This window comes from Hirsutella rhossiliensis (genome assembly GCF_020360975.1).
Source record: "Hirsutella rhossiliensis strain HR02 chromosome Unknown scaffold00003, whole genome shotgun sequence".
Lineage (NCBI taxonomy): Eukaryota > Fungi > Ascomycota > Sordariomycetes > Hypocreales > Ophiocordycipitaceae > Hirsutella > Hirsutella rhossiliensis.
Genome location: NW_025408669.1, coordinates 2,646,114 through 2,672,702, shown reverse-complemented (window position 1 = coordinate 2,672,702; position 26,589 = coordinate 2,646,114). Strand labels below are relative to the sequence as shown.

General features: G+C 42.5%; 3 protein-coding genes across 3 annotated transcripts; 2 read left to right on the top strand and 1 right to left on the bottom strand.

The window, feature by feature from the left end:
- Window positions 1-18,220: 18,220 nt before the first annotated feature.
- HRG_03282 (acyl transferase domain-containing protein) lies at window positions 18,221-19,943 on the top strand (the record flags this gene model as incomplete). The annotated part of the gene is made up of 3 exons (XM_044861753.1): window positions 18,221-19,289; window positions 19,351-19,682; window positions 19,743-19,943. The coding sequence occupies 3 exons, from the start codon at window positions 18,221-18,223 to the stop codon at window positions 19,941-19,943; spliced, it is 1,602 nt and encodes a 533-aa protein (XP_044722779.1).
- A 39-nt stretch (window positions 19,944-19,982) lies between these two features.
- On the top strand, window positions 19,983-23,812 carry HRG_03281 (polyketide synthase dehydratase domain-containing protein; the record flags this gene model as incomplete). The annotated part of the gene is made up of 6 exons (XM_044861752.1): window positions 19,983-20,248; window positions 20,552-22,252; window positions 22,355-22,781; window positions 22,844-22,942; window positions 23,162-23,218; window positions 23,441-23,812. The coding sequence occupies 6 exons, from the start codon at window positions 19,983-19,985 to the stop codon at window positions 23,810-23,812; spliced, it is 2,922 nt and encodes a 973-aa protein (XP_044722778.1).
- A 1,529-nt stretch (window positions 23,813-25,341) lies between these two features.
- HRG_03280 (dihydrodipicolinate synthetase family domain-containing protein) lies at window positions 25,342-26,334 on the bottom strand (the record flags this gene model as incomplete). The annotated part of the gene is made up of 1 exon (XM_044861751.1): window positions 25,342-26,334. The coding sequence occupies one exon, from the start codon at window positions 26,332-26,334 to the stop codon at window positions 25,342-25,344; it is 993 nt and encodes a 330-aa protein (XP_044722777.1).
- Window positions 26,335-26,589: the final 255 nt, after the last annotated feature.

Genomic DNA, 26,589 nt, shown 5'->3' with positions numbered 1-26,589 from the left:
TAGCGGTTAATAATCTCGCTAACTATTTCTATCTTATTACTAGCGACGGCCCTAATGCTAAGGATAGCGGTTTTAATCCTATTAGTCTTACTAGGCCCGTTCCGGCCCTAGTCCCCTTTAATAAGGGGAAGGATAAAGGTAAGGGTAAGGCGGTAGCCGCGTTTAAGGCCCTATCTAAGGTTAAGGCTAAGGTATCTATGCCCGCGGCCGTCGCAGAGCCGGCTTAGGAGCTAACCGCGTCTCCCTCCGACGCCGAGCTATAGCCTAGTAGTTTTCTTAGCGCCGAGCCTACCCTAAAGCGTCCCTATCTTATATCGCCTACCGATCCTATTAACGCTCTTAACTTTATTTAGTAATACTTCTAGGTTATATCTATAATTAGTATATATTAGTAAGAGCTTAGGTATTTTTATAATTAAGTTATTATAAGCTAGTTATACTATTAATAGCTATTTAACTTAATCGTTTTATTTATAGCTAATATAGTATCGTAAATATTATTTAAGCGTTTAGTTAAGTCGTTTTATTTATTTATTTATTTATAAGTAATAAGCTATACTAAGCTTATATTTCGTCCTTAATTATACTATAAGAGCTTATTAAAACTTAGCTATAAATATACTTTTTTTATTAAAGATAATCTTATTTAGTAGTCTATAATTACTAATAATTATTTATAGGAAAATATATACTAGCTCTCTTATATTACTTACTTCTTTATATAGTAAAATATATCTATACTTTATTAATCTATTAGTAATAATAAATATACTATTATACTTAACGTTAGTTATAGGTTCTTTTAATAGTAGTAGCTTTATAATATAGTTAAAAGCTATTAAATCCTATAGCTTTTTTAGTACTAATAGCGGTTATAATTCTCTATATAGCTTATATTATTTAGCCTTTCTTTATATATAAAGTTTATATTCTTTAATAACTTATTATATTACTTTTTTAAGCTATAAAAAGTTATATTATTATTTAATCTATTTTATTATTCTTTAGATTCCTTAGTATCTATATATTAAATATTTATATATATCTTATATAACTTTATTATATAATTCTAGTAGCATCTAGATTTTATTTATATATATTAAAACTTTTAAATATTCTATACTATATTTATTTAATACTTTATATTCTTTTATTTATTTTAGGATCTTTTAGTATATTAAGTTATTAGGTTATACTTTAAATATTATATTTAGCTATTATTACTAGTAGTTCCTATTTTTATTAATTTCTAAGAGCTATCCTTTTATTATAAGTGCCCTTATATTATAGTTACTTTATTAACTAAGGGTATTAACTTAACCGTTTTTTATTCCTTTTCTATAGATTATTTTATAGTTAAATTCTAATAAGTATTTAGCTTATTAGATCTATTATCTATTTAACTATTATATTATTATAAAGTATAAGATATTTTTATAATCTATATAAACCTTAACTTTTATCGCAAAGCGTAGCCTAATTTCGTAGTTCTCGGAGATATCCCTTAGCACGAGGGACCTAGGAAGCTAAAAAACAGGTTTTAAGGAAGGAGCTAAAAGGAGGTGCAGAGAGGAGGGTAGGGGCAAGAGGGGAAGCAGAAGTAGCGATAGCTTCCTATAAAGGTAGCGAGAGATAAGACGGATATGCCGGCAACGGCTAGAAAGGAGGGGAAAAACCGGCAAAAAGCTCGGTAGTCGAAAGGATATTAGTAGCTTCTTTAAGTAGGATCTTCTTTATTAATCGAGATACTAGACGGGTATAAAGAGGGGCGTTAAATAGAGGAAAGAAGGATAATTAAGGCAATATAATAATTACTCCCCTACCGTAATTGCTACTCCTATAAGAATTAAATCTCTCTACCCTACCTATCCGACCCCTTACTTCTAATTTCACCTTTATATATTTTTATATACTTCTCGTATCTCTCTACGCGAGAGTTATAAGCCTAGGAGGAATAGAGTTCCTATACCTTCCGGCTGCTATAAAAGGCACCTTTCTTATATCCCTCGTAGCTTCCTTTTACCCCTCTTACTAGAAAAGCCGATTTTTACCTAACTTTTCTACCCTTCCCCGCAATAATAACGAAAACCGACTCCTCTACTATCCCTACGGTCCGTAGGACGATTCTTATAGAGCCCTAAGATTAGGATAAGTAGGTAAAGGAGCTACGGGCTCGTATAGATAGAACTATCTATAATCTAGTCTTCTCTAATAAGTAGGACCCTCTCGAGCCCCCTCTTTGTCCTAGGGCAACGGAATTTATAGAGGGAGCATCCCTCTTCTCCGAGCTAACCTCCGTATAGTAGAGAGCTTTTTCTACTACCTTAGGTAACTACGAGAGTCACCGTAAGGAATACCTTTACGAGACGAAGCTACTAACTACCGCACGTACGGCAATAACGGAATCCGTTAGTGCCGTAAAGCTAATATCTCTTCGAGAGGAAGAGACTCCTAGGCAGTAGCTTTTAAAGCTCGAGACCTCGATAGCTCCCTCGAGGGGCTATATAACTAACCGTATTAGGAAGACCTATACGGTATATCTAGGAGCCTTCTCTGCTAGAAACCTACTAGCTTCGTCGTAGCTAGCTACGTAGGAAGAAATCCTCGAGGAAGCTAACTAATACTTCCTTATAGAAGCTCTTTCCGGCTAGTAGCTATAGGATATATCTCTGCTAATAAAGCCTATTAGTAACGGTTACTCGACTATCTTTCGAGAAGCTAGCTGGGAACTAGACGAAGAGGCTACTAGAGTATAATAGTAAGTAGTCTTATTCCTTCGTGGCTAGCACTCGACCTAGACGGCTCGACCTATAGCTGCTGCAGCCCCTATTACTGCGGCCCCCGCTGCTGCTATTGCGGCTGTTGCTCCTTCGGCTCCTCCTCCCTCGAGAGCATTAATACTGTCTTTAACGGCTGCCGTAGGCCCGGCCCCGGCTCCGCCTCTTACTCCGGGCCCGGCCCCGGTCCCGTTAGTTAGACCGGCCCGACTAGTCCCCTAATAGACCTTTTAGTCCGTTAGTCGAAAAATCAGGGAACTAGTCGAAATCGAACCTCTTTATTAAAATCAGCAATAAGGGGTAAAAAGGGGGGGTTTTTAAGCAGACCTTCCGGAAAGGGACGAGGATTCCTCGAAGAAACAACGTACGAGGAGGAATCGACCTACCTACTAAGCATATAAAAAGCCCTATCGGCTAGAAGACTGCTAGCAGGTCTTCGAGGAAAACCGACCTAAAGGAATTAACCCTTTAAAGAGGCTACGAGAAATAGTATAATAGTCTCTTAAGGAGGACCCCTCGTTATAGAAGAAGATAGACGAGATTCGGGTTACTAAGAAATAGCAACTAACGCTACTGCCCTTATTCGAGCTGTAAATTCGAGGAAAAATCGTTAGTATAGCAAATCCGGCCTTCGTCTTCCCTACGGATTAATAAGGCTAAGACCAACCGTTAGAGCCCTCCGATTATCCCTTACGAAAATCAGCTATCCTCGACTCCGGTGCTTCCCTCGATATCTATAATATACTCTTACGATTCCGGTCCTTTAAGAAGGCATAAAAGGAATATCTTATTGCCGGGGAATTAACCGTATAGATAGAGGGATATAGAAGGGTGAATTTTACGATAAAATTACCTAATAGGTCTATACGAATTCTTCGACGAAAAAGGGTAGCTTTTTACCCTCGATTTTTAACGAGCCTGATTTCCTTCCGCCTTCTTTAAGAGGAAGGAATCTTCTAGGATACGACGTCTAAGCCTACGAGGCTAGTCTAGAAGAATTAGACTATTAGGCTTATCGAGGAGAAATTCGGTTAATTTATTCTCGAATTCCGACCTATCCTTAGGAAGGAATCTCTCGAGAAGTTAGCTTTCCCTGCTCGAAGGAGGGTAGGTTTAAAGGACCCTCTTCCGGCAGCCTAAGGAGACGGTCTTCTTTAGCACGCACGACTTAGTTACCTGGGCCCCCTAGCTTTATATAAGCTAGGCCAATAATAGGGCGTACGAATAAGGGGCCTAAAGACCGTCGAATGCGAACACTGCGGCTAAGGAAAGACTAGGAGACGAATTTCTAGACGAACGCCTTTACGGCCGGACCAGCCGTGTAAGGAAATTTAGGTCGACTAGACCGACGTCTCTAGGGATTAGGAAAGCTTCGTTAGGGTAATGTTTTTATAGACGCTTTTTAAGGATAGTTTTCCCCTATTTCTTATAGACCTACCTAAGTAAGTATAACTAGTCTACCCTCTAGGACTTCGTTAACTAGATAAAATCCTACTTTAGCTACGAGGTAAAGAAGATACGGTCTAATAGAGAGCTATTTACGAAAGATATCTTAAATTAGCTTCGAAAAAGGGGTATTTTACCCCTCCAGTTAGCACCGAATACCTAGGCCTAGAATAGAGGGGTAGAAAGATCAGGGGGTGCTATAATAGAAAGGGCCCGTACGATAAGACTTACTGCAAGGCTTCTATATAACCTTTAGAGGGAAGTCGTTAAGACCGCCTATTACCTTTAGAACCGGACCCCTAGAGGGACTACCTAAGGAATAGACTAGAAATCCCTCCTTAAGCTCTTTACGAAGAAGAGGGCCTCGCTAGCCTACCTTCGTGCCTATGGCTATAAGGCATACGCAATAACTGCCGATATATAGCTAAAAAGGAAGAAGAAAAGAAAGCTTAATCCTAGAGCCTTTATTAGTTACCTCGTTAGTTATAATTCTACGAATATCTTCTAGATCTAGATTCCTCTTCTATAGAAGGTTATTTCGACTAGGGATATAATTTTCGACGAATCTAGCTTCTTCGATAGAAAGAGGGATTAATAGCCCCTCTTACTCTCTTAACGTTAGCTTATTTAGAAGATTTAAATCCCCCCTTCCTAATAGTCTTAAGAAGAGGTCCTAGACGAGGAAACGGAAGAAGAAACCGACGTCGAAGTAGTCGAGGATAACGTCGACTTCGAAGAAGAAAAAGAGGAAGCTACTAGATTAAATGATCTAGACGAAGAAGGAGACTATAGGAAAGCGGTAGAGCTAGAATACGCCTACCTCCCTACGCCTCCTCTTACGGAATAAGAAGAAGATCTAGAAGCAGCTTTTTTAGTTAGTCTTCCTATATCGGCCCCTAAGGGGGTAGGAAAGGCACCTCTCTTAAAGGATTATCCGGCTGCCTTTTTATCCCTACTTCGAGAAGCAAAGGAAGGTATAGGGCCCGATACGAAAGAAGACTAACCTCTCCCTTATTTTAATCGTTTTTCCGACTTCTACCTAACGCTAATAGAAGACGGTTCCTACGGAGCGTTTATAGTAGGCCGGCTATTTAAGCTAATATTAGCAAGGAAGGTATATAAAAGAGACCTCCCGGACCTACTAGCAAACTAGAAGCAGCTAGAAAAACACCCCTTTAGAGACTAGTTTTTCTAGGCCTAGAAAGACTACTTAGCCTTATATAAAGAGATAGGGTCTTTCGAAGAGGTCCTTAAGGAAAAGGTAAGAGGAAAATAGGTCCTTAGCTATAAGTAGGTCTTTATCTATAAGACTAATAAACACGGCTTCCTTTAAAAGTATAAAGCCCGGCTAGTTGTCTATAGGAATTAATAGGAAAAAGGGGATCTACCTACTAGGGCAACTACCCTAGTAGGGATGTCTTTTCGGACCCTTATAGCTATAGCAGCAGAATTCGACCTCGAACTGGATTAAATAAATATAGTTAACGCCTTTATTAACTACCTACTTAAGGAAGAAGAAGTTATCTATATACGCCTTCTACTAGGCTTCTAATAGCTAGGAAAGGTTCTATAGCTTAGGAAAGCTCTATACGGATTACGAAGATTACCCCTTCTTTAGCAATAGCATTTAATAGGTTCCCTTAAAGCCCTAGGCTTTAAGAAAGTCCTTTAAAAACCGTGTATAATATAGAAGGGTAAAATCATAGTCTTCTTCTACGTCGATAATATTATCTAGGCCTACCCGAAAGAGGAAGAAGCTACTACTAGGGAGGCTATACGAGGCCTATAATAAAGGTATAAGATAACTAAGCTAGGGGAGCTAAAGTAGTTCCTAGGGATACGAATCCTTCGGAATAGGTCCTAATAGACTATCTAGCTTACCTAAGACGCCTATATCGATAAGGTCGCTTATATATTCCTCCTTAATTCCCTTAATAAGAAGCTTCCCTCTACGCTTATATTAAAAGAAGAGCTTTTACCTAATCCGTCCTTTTAAGCTAGGGAGTAAGAGAAACACTAATATTAATAGAAGGTAGGCTCCCTACTTTTTTTAGCTATTTCTACTAGACCGGATATCTCTTTTACGGTCTCCCGGCTAGCTAGGTATAACTAGAATCCTAGCCCTAGGTATTAAGAAGCAGTAGATAGAGCTATCCTTTATCTCTATTTAACGAGATTATATAGTCTACGCCTAGGAGGGCAGGGAAGGAAAATAGCTGCCGAAATCTTCCTTTATTCGAGCGATTCGTCCTTTACGGATAATTCCTTAGATAGAAAGAGCTTATAAGGGTATATTATATCCCTTTTTAGAGGAACTATTGCTTAGAGAGCTTCGAAATAAGCTACCGTTACGACTTTAAGTACGGAGGCAGAGCTACTAGCTCTTTTAGAAGCGTTCAAAGAAGCGATTTTCCTTAGCCGGCTACTAATATCGTTATAACTATAAATTCCGTCCCCGTTAGCTATAGAATATAATAATACATAGACTATATAGATTCTTATAGAGGAAAACAGTAAGCTATCGACCCGGCTACGGTATATCGATATTTACTAGCATTAGTTACGCTAAGAGGTCTAAAGGGGACTTATTTCCGTCCGTTAGGTTCTAACGGTATTAATAAAAGCCGACGGTCTTACGAAGCCCCTGCCGAAGTAGAAGCTAGCTGTCTTTCTATAGCAAATTAGGCTAGAAGACGTTCGAGAGAAGCTGTCCTTAGAGGCCCGCCTTAAGAGTCTACGAGAGGAGCTAATAGCACGTACGAGAAGGTAACGTCTATAGCCGAAGAAAAGGAAGAGGTTTTCCCTTTAGAGGGCCCCTATTTAATTAGGTTTTTCCCTTCTAAGAAGGCCCCCTTTCTTATAGGACTTTCCCCTCTTTAGGCCCCTTTTCCTTAAGTAGGTCTAAAAGAGCCTAGGGACCTAAAAGGGCCCCTGCTTTCCTCGAGTAAAGGGAGAAGTGCAGAGCTAAGAACCTCCTCTATACGCTTACTAGCCTAAAGCCGTATTAGCTATGCCCTTAAGGGGCAGGCTATAGCTAAGGGGGTGTGTCGCGAAGCGTGGCCTAATTTCGCAGTTCTCGGAGATATCCCTTAGCACGAGGGACCAAGGAAGCTAAAAACACCCGGTATAGAAGAAGGAAGAAGGAGCTAAAAAGAGGTGTAGAAAGGAGGGTAGGGGCATAAGGGGAAGTAGAAGTAGCGATAGCTTCCTATAGAAGTAGCGAAAGATAAGACGGATATGCCGGCAACGGCTAGAAAAGAGGGGAAAAAACCGGCAAAAAGCTCGGTAGTCGAAAGGATATTAGTAGCTTCTTTAAGTAAGATCTTCTTTATTAATTAAGATGCTAGATAGGTATAAAGAGGGGCGTTAGATAGAGGAAAGAAGGACAATTAAGAAAATACAATAATTACTCCCCTACCGTAATTGCTGCTCCCGTAAGAATTAAATCTCTCTACCTTGCCTATCCGACCCCTTACTTCTAATTTCACCTTCGTGCGTTTTATATATATTTCTCGTATCTCTCTTCGCGAGAATAATAGTAATAATTATTATAAGTAAGTACTTTAATTAGCCCTTAAATATCTAATACTATTTTTTTTTTAATTAGGAATAAGACTTATATAAAGGTTATTTATAAACCCTATTTATTACTTTAGCTTTAATATATATTTCGCACTACCTTATTTTATTTTTCTCTTTTAAAGGTATTTTTATATCCTTATTATATCTTTTTAATATTTCTAAAATAGCCCTACTATTTATATATCCTAAGCGTAAGTACTAAGTATAAAAATCTATATCCTTTACTTTTAAAGATATAATAAGGATCGATTAGCTTTCTAATAAAGGATCTATAGGAATATAATATAATTTATTTCTAAGAAATCCTTTATTAAGGACCTTAGCTTTATTATCTAATAAAAGGACTTTATTTCCTCTTATTAAGGCATAGGTATTATTAAAATAATATTAGGATAGTATATTTACCCTTAATTTAGGTATATAAAAGTAGTCTTAAAGGATATACCTTTTTTTACTATATAGGAACTTAAATACTAAGTCCCCCTTTCCTTTTACTAATATAAAGGAAACTTTTCCCTAGTAAACTTTAAACTTAATTTCTTTATAGTTAATAAGGAAATTCTTATTAGATACTATATACCTAGTAGCTTTAGTATTATATATAAAATTAAAGATCCTTTTATTCTTATAACTAGGAAATCCTCCTTCTTTTACTTTTAAGACTAATTCCTTTATTCTAGGAATTAAGGATTTTAAAGGTCCTAAAAAAGAGTCTTTATTAGCTTTTACTATAAGGGTAATTATAGAGGTTAAAACTACCTTTAAATCCTTAGACGTTTATATAGGGGTCGGAGCCCTAAAGGGGTCTATAAGGTCGATATCTAGGTCTATATTATTTTCTTATAAAGTAATATTTAAAACCTTATTACTATTATCTAAATTAGACTCTAGCTTTATAATTCGAGCCTTTCTTCTTTTATTAGTAGTAGAAATACTACTAGAAGGGGATTTCCTCCTAGAAAAAGAAAAAGAAAAAGAAGATTTTCTCTTCTTAGAAATTTAAGTTCTATTATCCTTTTTTCCTTTATTTAAAAAACCTAATAAGTAGGAGCCTTATTTAAGTATAATTTATAGTAATTTACTATAAAATGCCTTAGCTTTTTATATTCCTTATAATAAGGAGTAGCTATAGAATTTCTATAGGATTTCTAAGGCTTCCTTTATATTAAGAAGGCTTTCTTTAAAGAATTATTTATATCTTCTATTCTTTTAGCTTCGTCTAAAAGACTAGCTATTAAGGTTTTAAGAGTAAACGCTATAGAATTATACCTAAGCCTCTATATAATATTTATAATATAGCTTCTAAATTCCTTATTAAGGCAATTAAGAATCTATACTATAAGAATAACTTTAGGAATTTCTATATTATAGGATTTTAAATCCTTATAAATTTCCTTTACCTTATAAAGGTATTTCTCTAAATTAAAGTTTAAGGGACTAAGATTAAAGAGCTGCTTAATAAGTAGATAATTTAACGAAAAGTTTAACGGATTATATAGCTTTTTAAGCTTATCTTATACTTCTTTAGTATTTTTTAAATACCGAACTTATATTAAGGGACTATCTTTAACTTAAAGGAATATTATAGATAAAGTATTATAACCTAACTAACGGTTAGTTATAAGCAGCCCTTATTTAAGGCCGATATATAATAGAAGGGTATAGGATCCCGTAAAGTTACGTAATAGATTATTTAGATTGCTTAGTAATCTTAATAATCCGGCTTATTAAATTATCTCGATAATTTAATAATAGTATATAGGATTATTAGATTACCTTAATTATCTAACGATTTATAAATAGGATTATTACGTTTACTAAATAATCTATAAAGAACTACTAGGTATATAAGGACACTTAATTCTACTCCTTTAGACTAAATAGCTCTTTAGCTTTTAATATAGATCTTTATTACGATTCTATCTTTAATTCTAATTACTTAGTTATAGTCTATAGTCTACGACCTCTAACTTATTACTAACGTAATATATATATTATTGCTTAGTCTACGCCTTATTATATCTATTAATATAAACCCCTTAATAGGTTTATCCCTTAAGAATAATACCGGTCGTTATATAAAGCCTCTATAGTCTATGTATAATTTACTTACTTTAAAGTAGTAATAAGCTTTTCTTTTATAAGGATAGCTTCTATCCTTATAGTCTATAAGGTATAATTTAAATTTCTCTTAAGTTTAGTAAATTCGTATCCTTTCTATCTACCTATTTTATATAAATTCGGTATTATTTCGTTAATAAGGATCGAGATGTTTAAACGGGAGTTTAAGAGTATAGGAAGGTAAAAGAAGTTAGGGGGAATTTTAAAAGGAATTTTAATTAGGTATTTCGATAAGGAGCTTTAAAGGTATAAGTTAATTTCCTAGCTTAAAAGGAGTAAGCCGGGCTTATAACCTCTTAAGGTATATAAGTAAAAGCGGAATTTTAGGAAATTAAGGAATTATATAAGAATATATAATAAAGGGGAAGAAGGAGTATAAGGTAGGATTTTCAACGGAATTTATTAGTAGTATATTAGTATATAGAAGAGGTATTAAAGTTAATAATTCTATCTCTATTTACTAGCGGATATACTATCTTATATAGATAATTATAGCTAAACGGAAGAACCTTTTAGGACTAGATTTAGGCTGCTATATAGCCCTAAGACCAAGGAATTCTATAATACCTTAAGTATATCTAAAAGTATCTTAGTTCTATTAATATTTATATTTAAAGGAGGTTAGTCGTGCCGGTATTTTTAAGAGGTCTTACCTAGTATTCTAAGCTAGCTCTATTCCTTCGATTCCTAATTATATAATAACCGGCAACCTATTTAATATATAATAATATATAAAATAATAAGCGATTCTTATTTTATAGGATAGAAATTTATCTATAATTAATATACTACTTATTAGCTTATATAATTAGGAGAGTATATTATAGCTGCTTTATTTATAGTAGGAATACCGTTCCTAATATTTAGGTAGGCCTAGATAATATCGTCGACGTAAAAGAAGACTATAATTTTACCCTTTTATATTATACACGGTTTATAAAGAACTTTCTTAAAGCCTAGGGCTTTAAGGGAACCTATTAAATACTATTACTAAAGAAGGAGTAATCTTCGTAGTTTATATAGAGCTTTCCTAAGCTATAGAACCTTTCCTAGCTATTAAAAGCCTAGTAAAAGGCGTATATAGATAACTTCTTCTTTCTTAAGTAGGTAGTTAATAAAGGCGTTAACTATATCTATTTAATTAAGTTCGAGGTCGAATTCTACTACTATAGCTATAAGGGTCTAAAAAGATATCCCTATTAAGGTAGTTGCCTTAGTAGGTAAATCCCCTTTTTCCTACTAGTTCCTATAGATAACTAGCTAGGCCTTATACTTTTAAAGGAAGCTATACTTATTAGTCTTATAAATAAGGACCTACTTATAGCTAAGGACCTATTTTCCTTATATGTTTTCCTTAAGGACCTCTTTAAAAGACCTTATCTCTTTATATAAGGCTAGGTAGTCTTTCTAGGCCTAGAAAAACTAGTCTTTAAAGGGGTGTTTTTCTAGCTACTTTTAGTTTACTAGTAAGTCTAAGAGGTCTCTTTTATATACCTTCCTTATTAATAGCTATAGCTTAAAGAGCCGGCCTACTATAAATACTTTATAGGAACCGTCTTTTATAGGTATTAGATAAAAGTAGGAAAAATAATTAAAATTAAAGAGAGGTTAGTCTTCTTTAGTAACCGTATCGGGCCCTATACCTTTATTTACTTCTTAAAGTAGGGATAAAAAGGCAGCTAGGTAATCTTTTAAGAGAGGTACTTTTCCTACCCCCTTAAGGGTTAAGATAGGAAGACTAATAAAGAAACCTACTTCTAGATCTTCTTCTTATATAGGAGGAGGCATAGGGAGGCAAGCGTATTCTAGCTCTACTACTTTCCTATAGTCTCCTTCTTTATCTATATTATCTAATCTAGTAGCTTCCTCTTATTCGAAGTTAGAGTTATCCTTAACTACTTCGACGTTAGTTTCTTCTTCTATTTCCTTATCTAAGACCTCTTCTTAAGACTATTAGGAAGGGGGGATTTAAATCTTTTAAATTAGCTAACGTTATAAGAGTAAGAGGGGCTATTAATCCCTCTTTCCGTTAAAGAAGCTAGATTCGTTAAAAATTATATCCTTAGTTAAAATAACCTTCTATAAAAGAGGAATCTAGATCTAGAAGATATTTATAGAATTATAGCTAATAAGGTAACTAATAAAGGCGTTAGGATTAAGCTTTTTTTTTTCTTCCTTTTTAGCTATATATTAGTAGTTATAGCGTATACCTTATAGCTATAAGTATAAAGGTAGGCTAGTAAGGCCCTCTTCTTTATAAAGAGCTTAAGGGGGGATTTCTAGTTTATTCCTTAGGTCTTAAAAAGGGTCTCTAGGTCCCTATAGTCTCTTAGTTCCCTAGGGTCCCTTAGGGTCCGGTTCTAAAGGTAATAAGCAGTCTTAATAACTTCCCTCTAAAGGTTATAGGGAAGCCTTATAGTAAGTTTTATTATATAGGCTCTTTTTATTATAGTACCCCTTAATCTTTCTACCCCTTTATTTTAAGCCTAGGTATTTAGTGCTAATAGGAGGGGTAAAATACCTCCTTTTTAAAGCTAATTTAAGATATCCTTTATAAATAGCTCTTTATTAGACTGTATCTTATTTACCTAATAGCTAAAGTAGGATTTTATCTAGTTAACGAAGTCCTAGAGGGTAGACTAGTTATACCTACTTAGGTAGGTCTATAAGAAATAAGGGAAAATCATCCTTAAAAAAGCGTCTATAAAAATATTACCCTAATAAAGCTTTCCTAGTCCTTAGAGACGTTAGTTTAGTCGACTTAAATTTCCTTATATAGCTAGTCTAGCTATAAAGGGGGTCGTTTAGAAATTTATCTCTTAGTCTTCCCTTAGCCGTAGTATTTATATTTAACGGTCTTTAGGCTCTTTATTTATACGCTTTATTATTAGCCTAGCTTATATAAAACTAAGGGGCCCGGGTAACTAAGTCGTATATACTAAAGAAGGCTATCTCCTTAGGCTACCGGAAGAGGGTCCTTTATAGTAGACCTATTTCTCTTAGTAGGGAAAGCTAACTTCTTAAGAGATTCCTTTCTAAGGATAAGTTAGAATTCGAGAATAAATTAGCCGAATTTCTCCTCGATAAGCCTAATGGTCTAATTCTTCTAGACTAGCCTTATAGGCTTAGACGTTATATCTTAAAAGATTCCTTCCTCTTAAAGAAGGTAGAAGGAAATTAAGCTTATTAAAAATCGAGGGTAAAAAGCTACCCTTTTTATCGAAGAATTTATATAGACCTATTAGGTAATTTTATTATAAAATTTACCTATCTATACCCCTCTATCTATATAGTTAACTCCCTAGTAATAAGGTATTCCCTCTATAACTTTTTAAAGGACCGGAATTATAAGAGTATATTATAAATATCGAAGGAAGCACCGGAATCGAGGATAGCTAATTTTTATAGGGGATAGTTAAAGGGCTCTATCGGTTAGTCTTAACTTTATTAATCTATAAGGAAGATAAAGGCCGGATTTACTATACTAACGAATTTTCCTTAAATTTATAGCTCGAATAAAGGTAGTAGCGTTAGTTACTATTTCTTAGTAACCTAAATCTTATCTATCTTCTTTTATAATAAGGGGTCCTCCTTAAGAGACTATTATACTATTTCTTATAGCCTCTTTAAAGGGTTAACTCTATTAAGTTAGTTTTTTTTAAAGACCTACTAGTATTATAATAACTAATAGCCTAGGGATTTATAGGCTAGTTTAACGGGGGCATCTATACCCTAAGGAATATATATAGCCCGCGTAGTAGAGTCTTTAGTAGGGTCCTTAGCAGGGTCCTTAGTAGGATCCTTAGTAGAGTCTCTAGCTAGCCCTCTTCTTAATTAGATAATCCCTTAGCCCTTATTCGTCTAGGAAAGAAGGAGAGAAGATTCGGTTTATAAAAGAGGTGTCTTTTCCTCCTTAGCTAGCAGATAGTATTAGCATCGATATCTTCTTCTATATCCTCTTCTACTAATATACTATTTTAACCCTCTTTACTTTTGCCTTACCTTACTTAGTGCTTTCTCTTTTCCTTCGTTCCCCTTAGACCCCCTTATCCTTTAGTATCTAGCTACTACTATTGCCGTTAGCGTAGGTATATCTTTAAGTATATACCGTAGCTACTATTAAAGTAGTAGCTTTTAAAGCTCGAGACCTCGATAGCTCCCTTAAAGGGTTATATAACTAACCGTATTAAGAAGACTTATATAGCCTACCTAAGAGCCTTTTTTACTAGGAACCTACTTACTTCTTTATAGCTAGCTAAGTAAGAAGAAATCCTTAAGGAAGCTAACTAATACTTCCTAATAAAAGCTCTTTCCGGCTAGTAGCTATAGGATATATCTCTACTAATAAAGCTTATTAGTAACGGTTACTTAACTATATTTTAAAAAGCTAGCCGGGAACTAGATAAAGAGGCTACTAAAGTATAATAATAAGCAGTCTTATTCCTTCGTAGCTAGCACTCGACCTAGATAGCTCGACCTACTACCCTTATAGCTACTATAGCCCCTATTACTATAGCCCCCGCTACTGCTACTACTGCCCCTTTAGCTCCTCCTCCCTTAAGAGCCTTAACGCCGTCTTTAACTATAGCTACGGCCCTAGCCCTAGCTCCGCCTCTTACTCTAGGTCCGGGCCCGGTCCTATTAGTTAGACCAGCCCGACTAGTCCCCTAATAGACGTTTTAGTCTATTAGTCGAAAAATCAAGGAACTAGTCGAAATCGAACCTCGTTAAAGTTAGTAATAAGGGGTAAAAAGGGGGGGTTTTTAAGTAGACCTTCTAGATCGGGATAAGGATTCCTTAAAGAAATAAAAGACTAAACGAAACGGCTGCTTAGTTTAACGGTAGCTACGGTATATACCTAAAGACATACCTACGCTAACGGCAATAGTAGTAGCTAGATACCGAAGGACGACGGGGTCTAAGGGGAATAAAGGAAAAAAGAAAGCACTAGGTAGGGCAAGGTAAAGGCAAAGAGGGCTAAAAAGGTATATTAGTAGAAGAGGATATAGAAGAAGATATCGATGCTAATGCTGTCTGCTAGCTAAGGAGGAAAAGAGATCTCTTTTATAGACCGAATTTTCCCTCCTTCTTCCTTAGACGAATAAGGGCTAAGGGATTATCTAATTAAGAAGAGGGCTAGCTAGAGACTCTACTAAGGATCCTACTAAGGACCCTACTAAGGACCCTGCTAAAGACTCTACTACGCGGGCAATATATATTCCTTAGGGTATAGATGCCCCCGTTAAACTACCTAGGAGTCTCTTCTTCCTAAAAAGAGATTAGCTTTACGGCACTAACGGATTCCGTTATTACTATATAAGTAGTAGTTAGTAGCTTTATCTTATAAAGGTATTCCTTTTAGTAACTCTCGTAGTTACCTAAGGTAGTAGAAAAAGCTCTCTACTATACGGAGGTTAGCTCGGAAAAGAGGGAAGCTCCCTCTATAAATTCCGTTGCCTTAGGATAAAGAGGGGGCTTAAGAGGGTCCTACTTATTAAAGAAGACTAAATTATAGATAGTTTTATCTATATAAGCCTATAGCTCCTTTACCTACTTATCTTAATCTTAGGGCTCTATAAGAATCGTCCTATAGACCGTAGGGGTAGTAAAAGAATCGTTTTTTAATATTATTATAAGGGAAGGATAGAAAAGTTAGTTAAAAATCGGCTTTTCTAGTAAGAGGGGTAAAAGGAAGCTACGAGGGATATAAGAAAGGTGCCTTTTATAGTAGCCGGAAGGTATAGGAATTCTATTCCTCCCGGGCTTATAACTCTCGCGAAAAGAGATATAAGAAGTATATATAAAATATATAAAGGTAAAATTAAAAGTAAGGGGATAGATAGGTAGGGTAGAGATATTTAATTCTTATAGGGGCAGTAATTATAGTAGGGGAGTAATTATTATATTACCTTAATTTTCCTTCTTTCCTCTATCTAACGCCCCTCTTTATACTTATCTTATATCTTAATTAATAAAGAAGATCCTACTTAAAGAAGCTATTAATATCCTTTTAACTACTAAGCCTTTTACCGGTTTTTCCCCTCCTTTTTAGCCGTTGCTAGCACTTACGTCTTATCTCTCGCTACCTTTATAGGAAGCTATTACTACTTTTACTTCCCCTCTTACCCTTACCCTCCTCTCTATACCTCCTTTTAGCTCTTTCTTTAAAACCTGTTTTTTAGCTTCCTAGGTCCCTCGTGCTAAGGGATATCTCTAAGAACTACGAAATTAGGCTACGCTTCGCGATATTAATAGCGGTAGGGCCGCTTTAGCTTTTAAGGCCTAAATAAAGGATTCTTTAAAGGCCCTTAAGACCTTTAAAAGAGCTTAGTTTTAAAGCTTTTAAAAAGGCTTTATAAAGCTCTTAAGGGTCTTAGGCTCCTAGTACTAAAACTAGGCTCTATAGTTTACTATAGAGGTTATATGGGCTTAGTAGAGCTACTTAGAGGCTTTAAATAATAAGCCTCTTTATATAAGGGTTAGGCGGGATAGCCCTTTAAAGGTAGCTTATATAAAAGCTACCTTCTTTTTAATATATTATTTAAATAAAAGCTTAGAATTAAAAAAGACCCCTAGCTACTATACTAAGGGCTTTACCTTAGAAAATAAGCCTCCTACTATTATACACTTTAAAATAAGCTACCTTTACCTATTAAAGTAAATAAGTTCCGTCTTAAAAGGGTTAAAGTAAGCCCCTTAGTCCTTAGCTTATTTAAATAGGTTAATAGCTATAGCTTCTAGCTACTAAACGTTCTTCCTAGCTAAGGTCGACGTTATAGAGATACTAAAGTTATCTATATAAGATAGCTAGTACCCCTTAGCCGCTAGTATCCCCCTTATATATAAGAGGAATAAAATAGGGCTAATAAGGGACCCTTAAAGCACCTTTATTACTAGGTCTCTAAGGGGCTAGACTTACCCTTTAAAAGCTAGCTAGATTTTCCTTTTAGTAAGGAAGTAGTTTACCTAGCTTATAAGGGCCTTAAGGAATTTTAAGTCCCTTAAGACCCTTATAAGCTATTCCTTTAATATAAAGTTAAAGGCGCCCTTTATATTTAATAAGAGGGTACTAGTAATAGCCTTCTTATTAAACTCCTACTTCTTTTAGATATAGTATAAAAGGAGGAAGGCTATATTTATTATTAACCGCTATTTTTATCCCTTTAGCTATATAGGGTTTAAAAGCCTAGTCGTATTAGCTAGATAGCTTAGCTAGGTAGCGTATAGCTTTTTAAGGACCTTTCCTAAGTAGTTAAGTAGACTTATAACCCTATAGGCCTTAAGGATAATATAGTCTAGCTTATTTTACTTAGAAATTGTAATTCCTATAGCTTCCTTTTATATATTAAGGTAGTATCCTTAGTTAAATAAGGCTTTATAGGCCTTATTAAAGACTATAGGAATAGCCTTATAAGCGTATTAAATAAGGAGGAAGCTAAAGGAGTTTAGGCTAAGGGATTTCTTATTAAAAGAGCTAAAAATAGCCCTTTTAATCTTAGGGCCCTTAAGCTCTAGCTAGTCTTACTTAGCCGTGTCCTTACTACTTATATAGCCTAGAGACTCTTTTTTTTCTAGGTCTTAGGAGGGCTAGGAGGGGGGCTAGGGCTAGGGTCTAGGGTTAGAAAAAGGGTCGTTAGGAAGGCCTTATATTTTTCTATAAAAGTATTAGCTTTTACTTTTATCCCTTCTTTTATATAAGAGATACTAAGAAGGGTAGGGTTAGCTTTAGCCTTAGTATAAGAAAAGGCTATAAAGATATCCTTTCTTACTACTTCTATTAAGAAGCTCTCTTAGTATTACTTTTTAGTAGCTTTAATAGTATACTTAAAGCTATTTCGGGCCTCTATAAAGCTCTTCTAGCTCTCTTTATCCTATGTTAGCCTATACGCCTATTAGGCTAAGCTTAGGGCTTTCTAATAGGAGGCTAGCTTATTAGTCTACTAAGGCTTAGATCCTATATAGGGCCTCTTTTTCGGTATCGCTATATTCGAGGCCTCTATAAAGGTTCTTATTAAAAGGGAAGCTATCCCTTCGAAGTTATTTCTTTTTTTTTTGCCCTCTCTATAGCTATAAGGAGGTCTTATTCCTTCTTAGCTAAGTAGTCTAAGAAGACCTTCTAGTCTATCTTCCTATAGTTATAGGTAGCAGGCCTAGCTAGTAGGGGCCTGTTAGGGCCCCTTAAGCTAGCTTCGAAGGCTATAGGCTTATAATCTGAGCCCGTAGCCTCTACGAAGCGGAAGTTAGCCTAGGTTAGCTGCTTCGCGGCGCCCAGCGGAGAGGCCCAAGAGCGCCTCATGCGCGATGTCTACGCCCGCGCTCAAATCTCCCCCAACGACACGGGATATGTCGAGGCCTACGGCACAGGCACCAAAGCGGGCGACCCCATCGAGGCTGGCGCCATCCACAGTGTGTTTGGCGACGGCCGAACAAAGCAATCGCCTCTATATATAGGCTCTATCAAGACCAATTTCGGCCACTTGGAGAACGCGAGCGGCATCCTTTCCGTCATCAAGGCAACCCTTATTCTCGAAAAGGGCTTCATCCTGCCAAATGTTAACTTTAAAAAGGCCAATGAGGCGATCCCGTTGGACGCATGGAACATCAAGGTCCCCGTCGACGTTCGACCGTGGCCCGAGGACAAGCGCTTTATGAGCATCAACAATTTTGGCTTCGGCGGCTCCAACGCGCACGTCGTCTTGGGCCACGGCCCGGCCGTTGCCTCCGAGCTTCCCCAGGAGCCCAACCGCGACTTTCCTCAGCTACTGGTCATCAGCGCCAACGACGAGGGTGCCGTCAAGCGCGTGGCCTCCAATGTCTGTGCCCACGCCGCGAAGCATCCCGAGGACTCCCAGAAGCGGTTACTGAGAAATATGGCCTACACCCTCGGCGAGAGACGAAGCCACCTTCCGTGGCGAGTTGCCGTCGCCACATCCACTTTCACCCAAGTTGCCAAAGTCTTGAGCGGCAGCACGATTGCTCCGAAGCGGGCGGGCTCGACTCCGAGGCTCGCCTTTGCCTATACAGGGCAAGGAGCTCAGTGGGCCAAGATGGGCCACCAGCTGCTGCAGTCGCATCCCGTCTTTGCCGATACCGTAAAGGCTGCCTCGGACTTTCTCGACCGTCTTAGAGCAGACTTCTCGCTTCTGGTAGAGCTCTCCAAAAGCCCGGAAGAGAGCAGTCTAGGCAAATCATGCATATCGCAACCCCGCTGCACCGCCATCCAGCTTGGGCTCACGGATCTGCTGTCGTCTTGGGGCGTCGGCCCTGCTATGGTCGTAGGACACTCGAGCGGCGAAATCGCGGCCGCCTACGCTGCCGGCGCTCTCATGCTCGAGGACGCCATGGCCATCGCCTACCACCGTGGCCGGCTTTCCTCCCAGCTTGAAGCCAGGCACTCCAATCTCCCGTGGTTCCATGCTTGCAGGTAGCTTGGGACCGGCCGAGGTTAAGCGCATGATTAAAATCCTTGGCCTGTCCAAGATCACGGTGGCTTGTGAGAACTCGCCCAGTTCCGTGACAATATCAGGCGACGAGGCAGGCATCGACGCCCTTGCCGTCGAGCTTGAGAAGCAAAGGTGCTTTCACCGCAAGCTACGTGTCAATGTTGCCTACCACTCGTCGCATATGCAGGTCATCGCCGACTACTTGGCCGCCATCAAGGATGTGACGCCAAAGCCGCCACGGGGCGACGTTTCGTTCTACTCTGCACTCGAGGGGCGTAGGAATGACCAGGCTTCGCCTGGTCCGACTTACTGGGTTGAAAACCTCACCAGCCCGGTGCTCTTTTCGTCTGCAATGCTCAAACTTTGCGCCTAGTCCAAGCCTGACATGATTGTCGAGATTGGCCCTTACTCTGCCCTCGAGGTTCCTATCAGGCAGATTCTCAAGTTCAAGGACCAAAAGATCGACTACCAGGCATCGCTGGTGCGCAACAAGGACGCCACCCTCGCCATGCTACAGCTGGCCGGAAGCCTCTTCCTGAATGGGGCCGACATCATGTTCGACCAAGTCAACTAGTCGGATAACGGAGCCCAGACGCCGGCCGTGCTGTCCACCATGGCCCCCTACCCCTGGTCTGAGCATAAGTATTGGTCCGAGTCGCGAGCGAGCGAGCAGCATCGCAAGCTTTCGTTTGCTCGTCATGACTTGCTCGGCCGCCTAGAGGACGCGTACAACGAGACGGAGCCCGTCTGGCGAAACACGCTTTCGTCTGACGACGTGCCCTGGCTCAAAGACCATCGCATGCAGGGTTTTGCCACATTCCCCCTCGCCGGCTACCTCTCGATGGCCGTGGAGGCGGCTTGTCAGAGAAGCCAACTCCGGTGAGTAAAGGCGTCGGAGATTTCGGGCTACCGGCTCCGCGAGATCCAGTCGTCTAAGGCGCTTATGCTGGATGATGGTGTCCGGTACGAGACTGTCCTTTCCCTAAGGGCGTATGCCCAGGGAACGAGAGCATACTCCAACGACTGGGAAGAATTTACCTTTTCGTCGTGGACGTCGAGTAGGGGCTGGCTCGAGCATTGCCGTGGTCTCGTCAGCGTTAAGAAAAGGGGTGCCGCCAGCTCTATCGCCAGCCTCAAGCCGCATAGGGCGACATGTCGACGCTAACAGGCAACGGGCCCTAGAAGCCGGCCCGTCTCCCTCGAGAGGTTTTACGCCGAACTCGAGGCCAACGGTGCAGGTTATAGGTCAAGCTTCAGGCTGCAGCCGGAGGCGGGACTGACCAGCCACGGCAGCTTTACGGCGAGCAGGATTGCCGTGCCCGACACCGCTCCCCAGATGCCATCATTATACGAAACACCGTCTATCCTCTCGGTGCCATTCATCGACTTTCTATTCCAGCATGTCTTCCCGATTCTTGGCGCCGGCTATGGTCAAATGCCGTGCCTCTTTATGCCCTCGGCCATCAAGGAAATTGACATGAGTGCTGCCTTGCCCAATCAGCCAGGCCAACAAGTTCAGGCTGTTGCTTATGGCTGCCCCGACCCTGCCAGCCGCGGCCCTGTCGAGTTTTGGATTGACGGCTGGCACTCCTCTCAAGCGGACCCGGTCATTAGGATCACGGGTTTTAAGATGACACCGGTCGGCAACCTAGACCTGGACGGCCAGAGCCCGCGGCCCTTGTGCTACAAAATCAAGTGGGAGCCGCTGAAGGCCGGTAAAGTACAATCAAACGGCCAAGCAGTCACGAACGGCTACGCACACACCGATGGCCATACGATAGGCGTCATGAATGGCAGCGGCACCAACGGGCGTCATGGCCGGGGGGAACAAGGCGCCGCTACCGTCGTCATATCCGATGCGAAAGAGTCTGACCAGCTGGCAGGTGCTCTTTTGGACCTGATTGAAACGCGGACCGGCTCCAGGGCGTCTGTCTGCCCTCTGTTCAACATCGAGCCTTCGTCGTCGGCTCGATACATCTGCCTTGCAGAGGTCGACGCACCCCTGATTCATAACATGACGGCACACACTTTCGCCCGTCTCCAAACCCTTCTTCTCCAGTGCGGTTCGATGCTATGGGTCACGTCTGGTGCGTATCGATGCTCCGAGTCACCCGGCACATGTAAGACCATGGCCCAGGGCCTTTTGCGCACGGTACGATCCGAGACTGGCAAGGCGGCGGCCATGCTCGACTTGGATCCCGGGTCTCGACTGGGTGCTCCCGATCGAGCCGAGCTCATTGTTGAAGCGTTGGATGCCTCTCTCGCGTCCCAGGACGGCACAGGGGGCGAGTTCGAGTTTGCCGAGGAAGCAGGCAGACTCGTCGTCCCTCGTGTGGCTGGGGACACGGACATAGATGTCAGCATCTTCCGAGAATCGCTGCCGGCGGCGCCGTACTTGCAAGATTTCGAACAGGCCGGACGGCGCCTTAAGGTCGTTGTCGGAAGCCCTGGCGCCCTTAGCTCGCTGTACTGGACGGACCAAGCCGAATTCTGCCTCAATGACGAGGAAATTGAAATTAAGGTGGCAGCCACGGGCAGGAACTTCAAAGACGTCGTCATCGGCATGGGCGAACTGGCGAGCCCGCACCTGGGCATCGAATGCAGCGGCACCGTTACACGCACCGGCCGAAACGTCGAATCGCTCGCGGTTGGAGACCGCGTCTGCGCTATAGTCAGGGGCGCCTACGGCACGCACGCCGTCTGCCACTCGACGAGTGCTGCCGCCATCACTGCCGACATAAGCTTCGAGGTCGCCGCGTCGCTGCCCGTTATCTACAGCACAGCCTACTATGCAATCACCGAGCTGGCGCGCATAGAGCCGGGCGAGAAAATTCTTATCCATGCGGCCTCTAGAGGCGTAGGCCAAGCAGCCATCCAGCTATCGTAGATAATTGGCGCCGAGATTTACGCTACCGTGGGCAGCGCAGACAAGAAACAGCTACTTATAGACAGATATGGAATCCCCAAAGGCCGTATTTTCTACAGCCGCAACACCGACTCTGGCCTCGCGGTACGAGAGGCTACTGGTGGCAAAGGCGTCGACGTGGTGCTCAACTCTCTTGCCGGCGACCTCTTGCGCGAAACGTGGGACTGCGTCGCGCCCTTTAGACGCTTTATCGAAATCGGCAAGCGGGACATTGTCGCCAATACGAGGCTAGAAATGGCCAACTTTAACAACAACTACACCTTCAGCTCCATCGACTTGACCCTTATGGCTGCCGAGCGGCCTAAGACCATGAGCCGGGTTCTGACAGCTATTATGAACCTTATCTCTAAGCGGATTATATATCCCATCGGGCCCATCACCACGGTTGGTATTTCCGAGGTCGAGAGCGCCCTTCGCACGCTGCAGAGTGGTAAGACAAGTGGCAAGGTGGTTGTGAATCATCTGGCGCTAAACCAGCAAGTCAAGGTAAGGGGACCACCGCCCATTGCTTAATAGCTCTGACTCGATACATATATGTATATATATAGGCCACACATCCTATGACTGCTCCGTACTTGCCCAGCGATGCCACATATGTCATCATCGGCGGCACTGGTGGCATCGGGCGATCCCTGGCCAAGCGAATGGTTCTGAGGGGCGCGCGCCATGTCGTCCTTTCCTCACGCAGTGGTGCCATGACGAGCGAGCTCCGGCAGCTCGCCTAAGACGGCAAGAATGATGGGGCGTCGATCTATGTTAGGAAGTGTGACGCTGCGGACAGCGGCCAAGTCGCCGGCCTCGTCAAAGAGCTGCAGAGCAGCCTGCCTGCCATCCGCGGTGTTATCTACGCCGCTATGGTGCTCAAGGATGTGCTGTTCGAAAAGAGGGCTTTTGGCGACTATCAGGACGTTGTCCGGTCTAAGGTCGACAGCGCTTGGAATTTCCATGATGCCCTCAGGGAAAGCCGCCTAGACTTCTTTGTCTTACTGTCCTCGGTCGCTAGCATCATCGGCAACAGAGGTCAAGGCGCATACGCCGCTGCCAACACATTCCTCGACGGATTTGCCCGCCACCGCCGAAGTCAAGGCCTTGCAGCCACGTCTCTCAACCTCGCTGCTATCAGTGACGTTGGATACTTGGCTTAGGATAAGGCTAAGCAGGCCGAGGTGATGAAGAGCATGTTAGGCAGCTCTATGGGCGAGCTAGAGCTCCTGGCTCTCGTGGAAGCATCCATCCGAGGCCAAGTCGGTGGCGAGCAGTGCATCACGGGGCTCGACTTTTCCAACCCGACTGCTCTGCCCTACTATTCGTCCGATAATCGGTTTTTATATCTGCGCAAAGCGGCTCTAGCCAAATTAGTTCAAGACAACGACGCGGCCGAGTCGGTCGACATGCCTATCTCGCATAGGCTCCGCATCGCGTCTAGTTTCGAGCAGGCTCATGAGATTGTGACTCGGGGCATTAAGGAGAAGCTTAGCGCCATCCTCATGATCCCGGCTGAGGTTATGGCGGCTTAGAGGGACACGACGACAATCACTGCCTTTGGTCTAGATTCTCTAGCAGCCATCGAGTTGCGCAACTAGATCGGCACGGATTTGTAGACCCACTTGCAAGTGTTGGAGCTTCTCATGGGTGGCTTGCTGAAGGACGTGGCCGCCACGGTGCTAAAAAAGACCAAGATCTCGGGAGTGTGGTCCGGAAAAGAGTCAAAGTGATGTATAGGAAACGTCTTTCTTCGTTTGTCATGCAGTGAGCACCCTGTGGGGGAGTTCCCGGATATTAGAGCAGCCGACATAGAGGGTAAGAATTTTTGGCTTGCCGAATAGTCTGAGGGTTATGCTGCATAGTCAGCCCCTAAGGAAAGGAAAGGAGGCAGCCAAGTACCAAGCGTCTTGGCCTCATCATGCCAGCCAATGGATCGAATCTAGGTCTACTATACTCAACCTAACAGGGATTGCGTAAAGAGGCTGGAGGAATGGAAGCCTATAGGGGCAGATCTATAGGGGCAGATCTATAGGGGCCAGGGTGGTCATGAACTCAATTATATCAATTTAGCATTCACGTTAAGTTGCATTAATAGCTTACTTATTATTTTGCCCGTGGAGCTAAACCACCTTATCCCTAAATTGAATTGATGCCGTTGAGTTAAAGAGGTTGAGCTATCCGCACTCGTTTAAGGGCCTCGCGCCAAGGAGTAACCTAAGGGCCCTAGGGCCCTTAGGGGGGAAAAACACCGCGTGGGAGGAACCAGATTGACCTTTCCTTTATCTTTGCCTTTATAGCTACCCTTTCCCTAATTAGTTGTAAGCCCCCGGGCTCTATAGCTAGCTAGGACTGCTAATAGGGGCCTAGGCCCCTATTAGCCTCGCCATGGCCCTAGAGGTTGCATGCGAGTAATAATATAAAGAAAAAAGGGGGGGGGGGGGCGGCCTCGCGCCTAATCCTCCGGCATCTAACCTCCTCTTCACGCTCCTATATTACGCTACTTTCGACCCCTCCTAATATATCCCTTTATATGCCGAGGAGCAGCCCCTAGGTCACGGGACTCACGGTACGTAGCAGCATTCTAGGGGGCCGATAGGTTATCTTTTAGCTCTTAACCTTAGGGAGTGCTCGGAGCACTTATACGCGGACTGCCGTACTAGCTTTGGCAACGGCCCTTGCGAGGACCGAGCTATTAGAACACGACCTAGGCGATATAGCGTTTAATATAGGCGTTTCTAAGTTCGATCCTATTATTCTCGTCGGCGCCGGCGCGTTCGGCCTGTCTACTACGCTGCCTCTTTCGACTTAGATATCACTATTCTCGAAAAGGATATAAGAACACCCCCTCGCTCCTCCGCTACGGATAACCTTAACAAGATAGCCAGGGCCGAGTACGACGATCCGTTCTACACGTAGCTAACGATTATGCGTTAAGCTCTTCCTTACTCTACGTGGTCCGTCTATATAGGGAAGCTATTCTAACACACGTTCCGCTATAGTGCCCTCGCGGCGTGCATAACGCCCCTATTCGCCCCCTACGTCCACTAGACTGGTTGCCACCTCACATAATGCCTTTTTGGAGCTTCTCCTCAAAGACCGCTGCCTCGGCCATAGCCTCCCTAACGGCCTTCTTGCCCGCCTCGGACGCCTCTTCGTAGGGATGCCGCGGCCGCAGCTTCGCCTCAGCGTCCTGGATGCCCGCTAGCTTGGCCGAGTAGCACGCCACGGCAAACTTTGTCGTCGAGATGCCGCTCTTGCACGGGCTCTCAGCCAGCGCCGCCACCCGCTGCAGCCTCATGGCCTCCTCGGCCAGGCCGGCCTCGTGTAGCCGGTAGATCTCGGCCGTGAGCCTGGGGAAGACGTTGGCAAAGGCGGCGATGCACCCCGCGCTGCCGGCGGCGAGCCCGCCGATGAGGAAGTCGGACTGGCCGCCATATATGGAGAACTCGTCGCGGCGGTGCGAGGCGGCCAGACGTGTGATCTTGCCGACGGAGCCGCACGTCAGCTTGACGCCCACCACGTTGGAGACGCCGCCGGGGCTTGCGGCCGCGCTCTGGCGGACGATGGCGGATATGGTGTCGGAGTCGATGTCGACGCCGTTGCAGACGGCCGGGAAGTTGTAGATGACGACGGGCAGGGGCGCCTGGGCGGCGACCTCGGCGAAGAAGCGCGTAACGACGGTCATGGTGGTGGCCTTGCCAAAGTAGGCGGGCGGCAAGACGAGCAGGTAGTTTGCGCCCGCGCGCGCGGCGTCGTCGGCGAGCTCGAGCGTCTGCTTGGTCGAGTGGGCGCCGACACCGGCCATGATGGGGAACGAGGGCCCCGCGGCTGCACGGGCAGCGGCGATGAGCTGGGCGCGCTCGTCGCGGGTGAGGAGGAAGGCCTCGGAGTTGGTGCCCATGACGACGAGGCCCGCGAGGCCGGAGCGGGAGAGGTGGGCCAAGTATTGCGTCTGGGCGGCCATGTCGAGGCTGTCGGAGGCGGTGAAGAAGGTGACGGCCGGGCACCAGACGCCTGCGGGCGGAACGTGGGGGCGAGATGCCGCGCCGGGCATTGTTACGAGTGCGGTGGCTGTCCTTGAAGGCTCTACCGTTCAGTGGACCTTGGGGGGGATTAAACACGAACAAATGCTGCGTCCCGAGATGTGGTGGGCGACTGGGCGCCTTCAGTACTGACCAGCTTCAAGGCAGGCAGGCAGCGGTATCAAAGTCATCTATACATCTAGCAGCCTTGTCAGACTTGCTGAGAAGGGCCACGAAGCGGTCAACACCTACAAATAACGTCAACAAAGCCGGCAAGAGCCATGGCG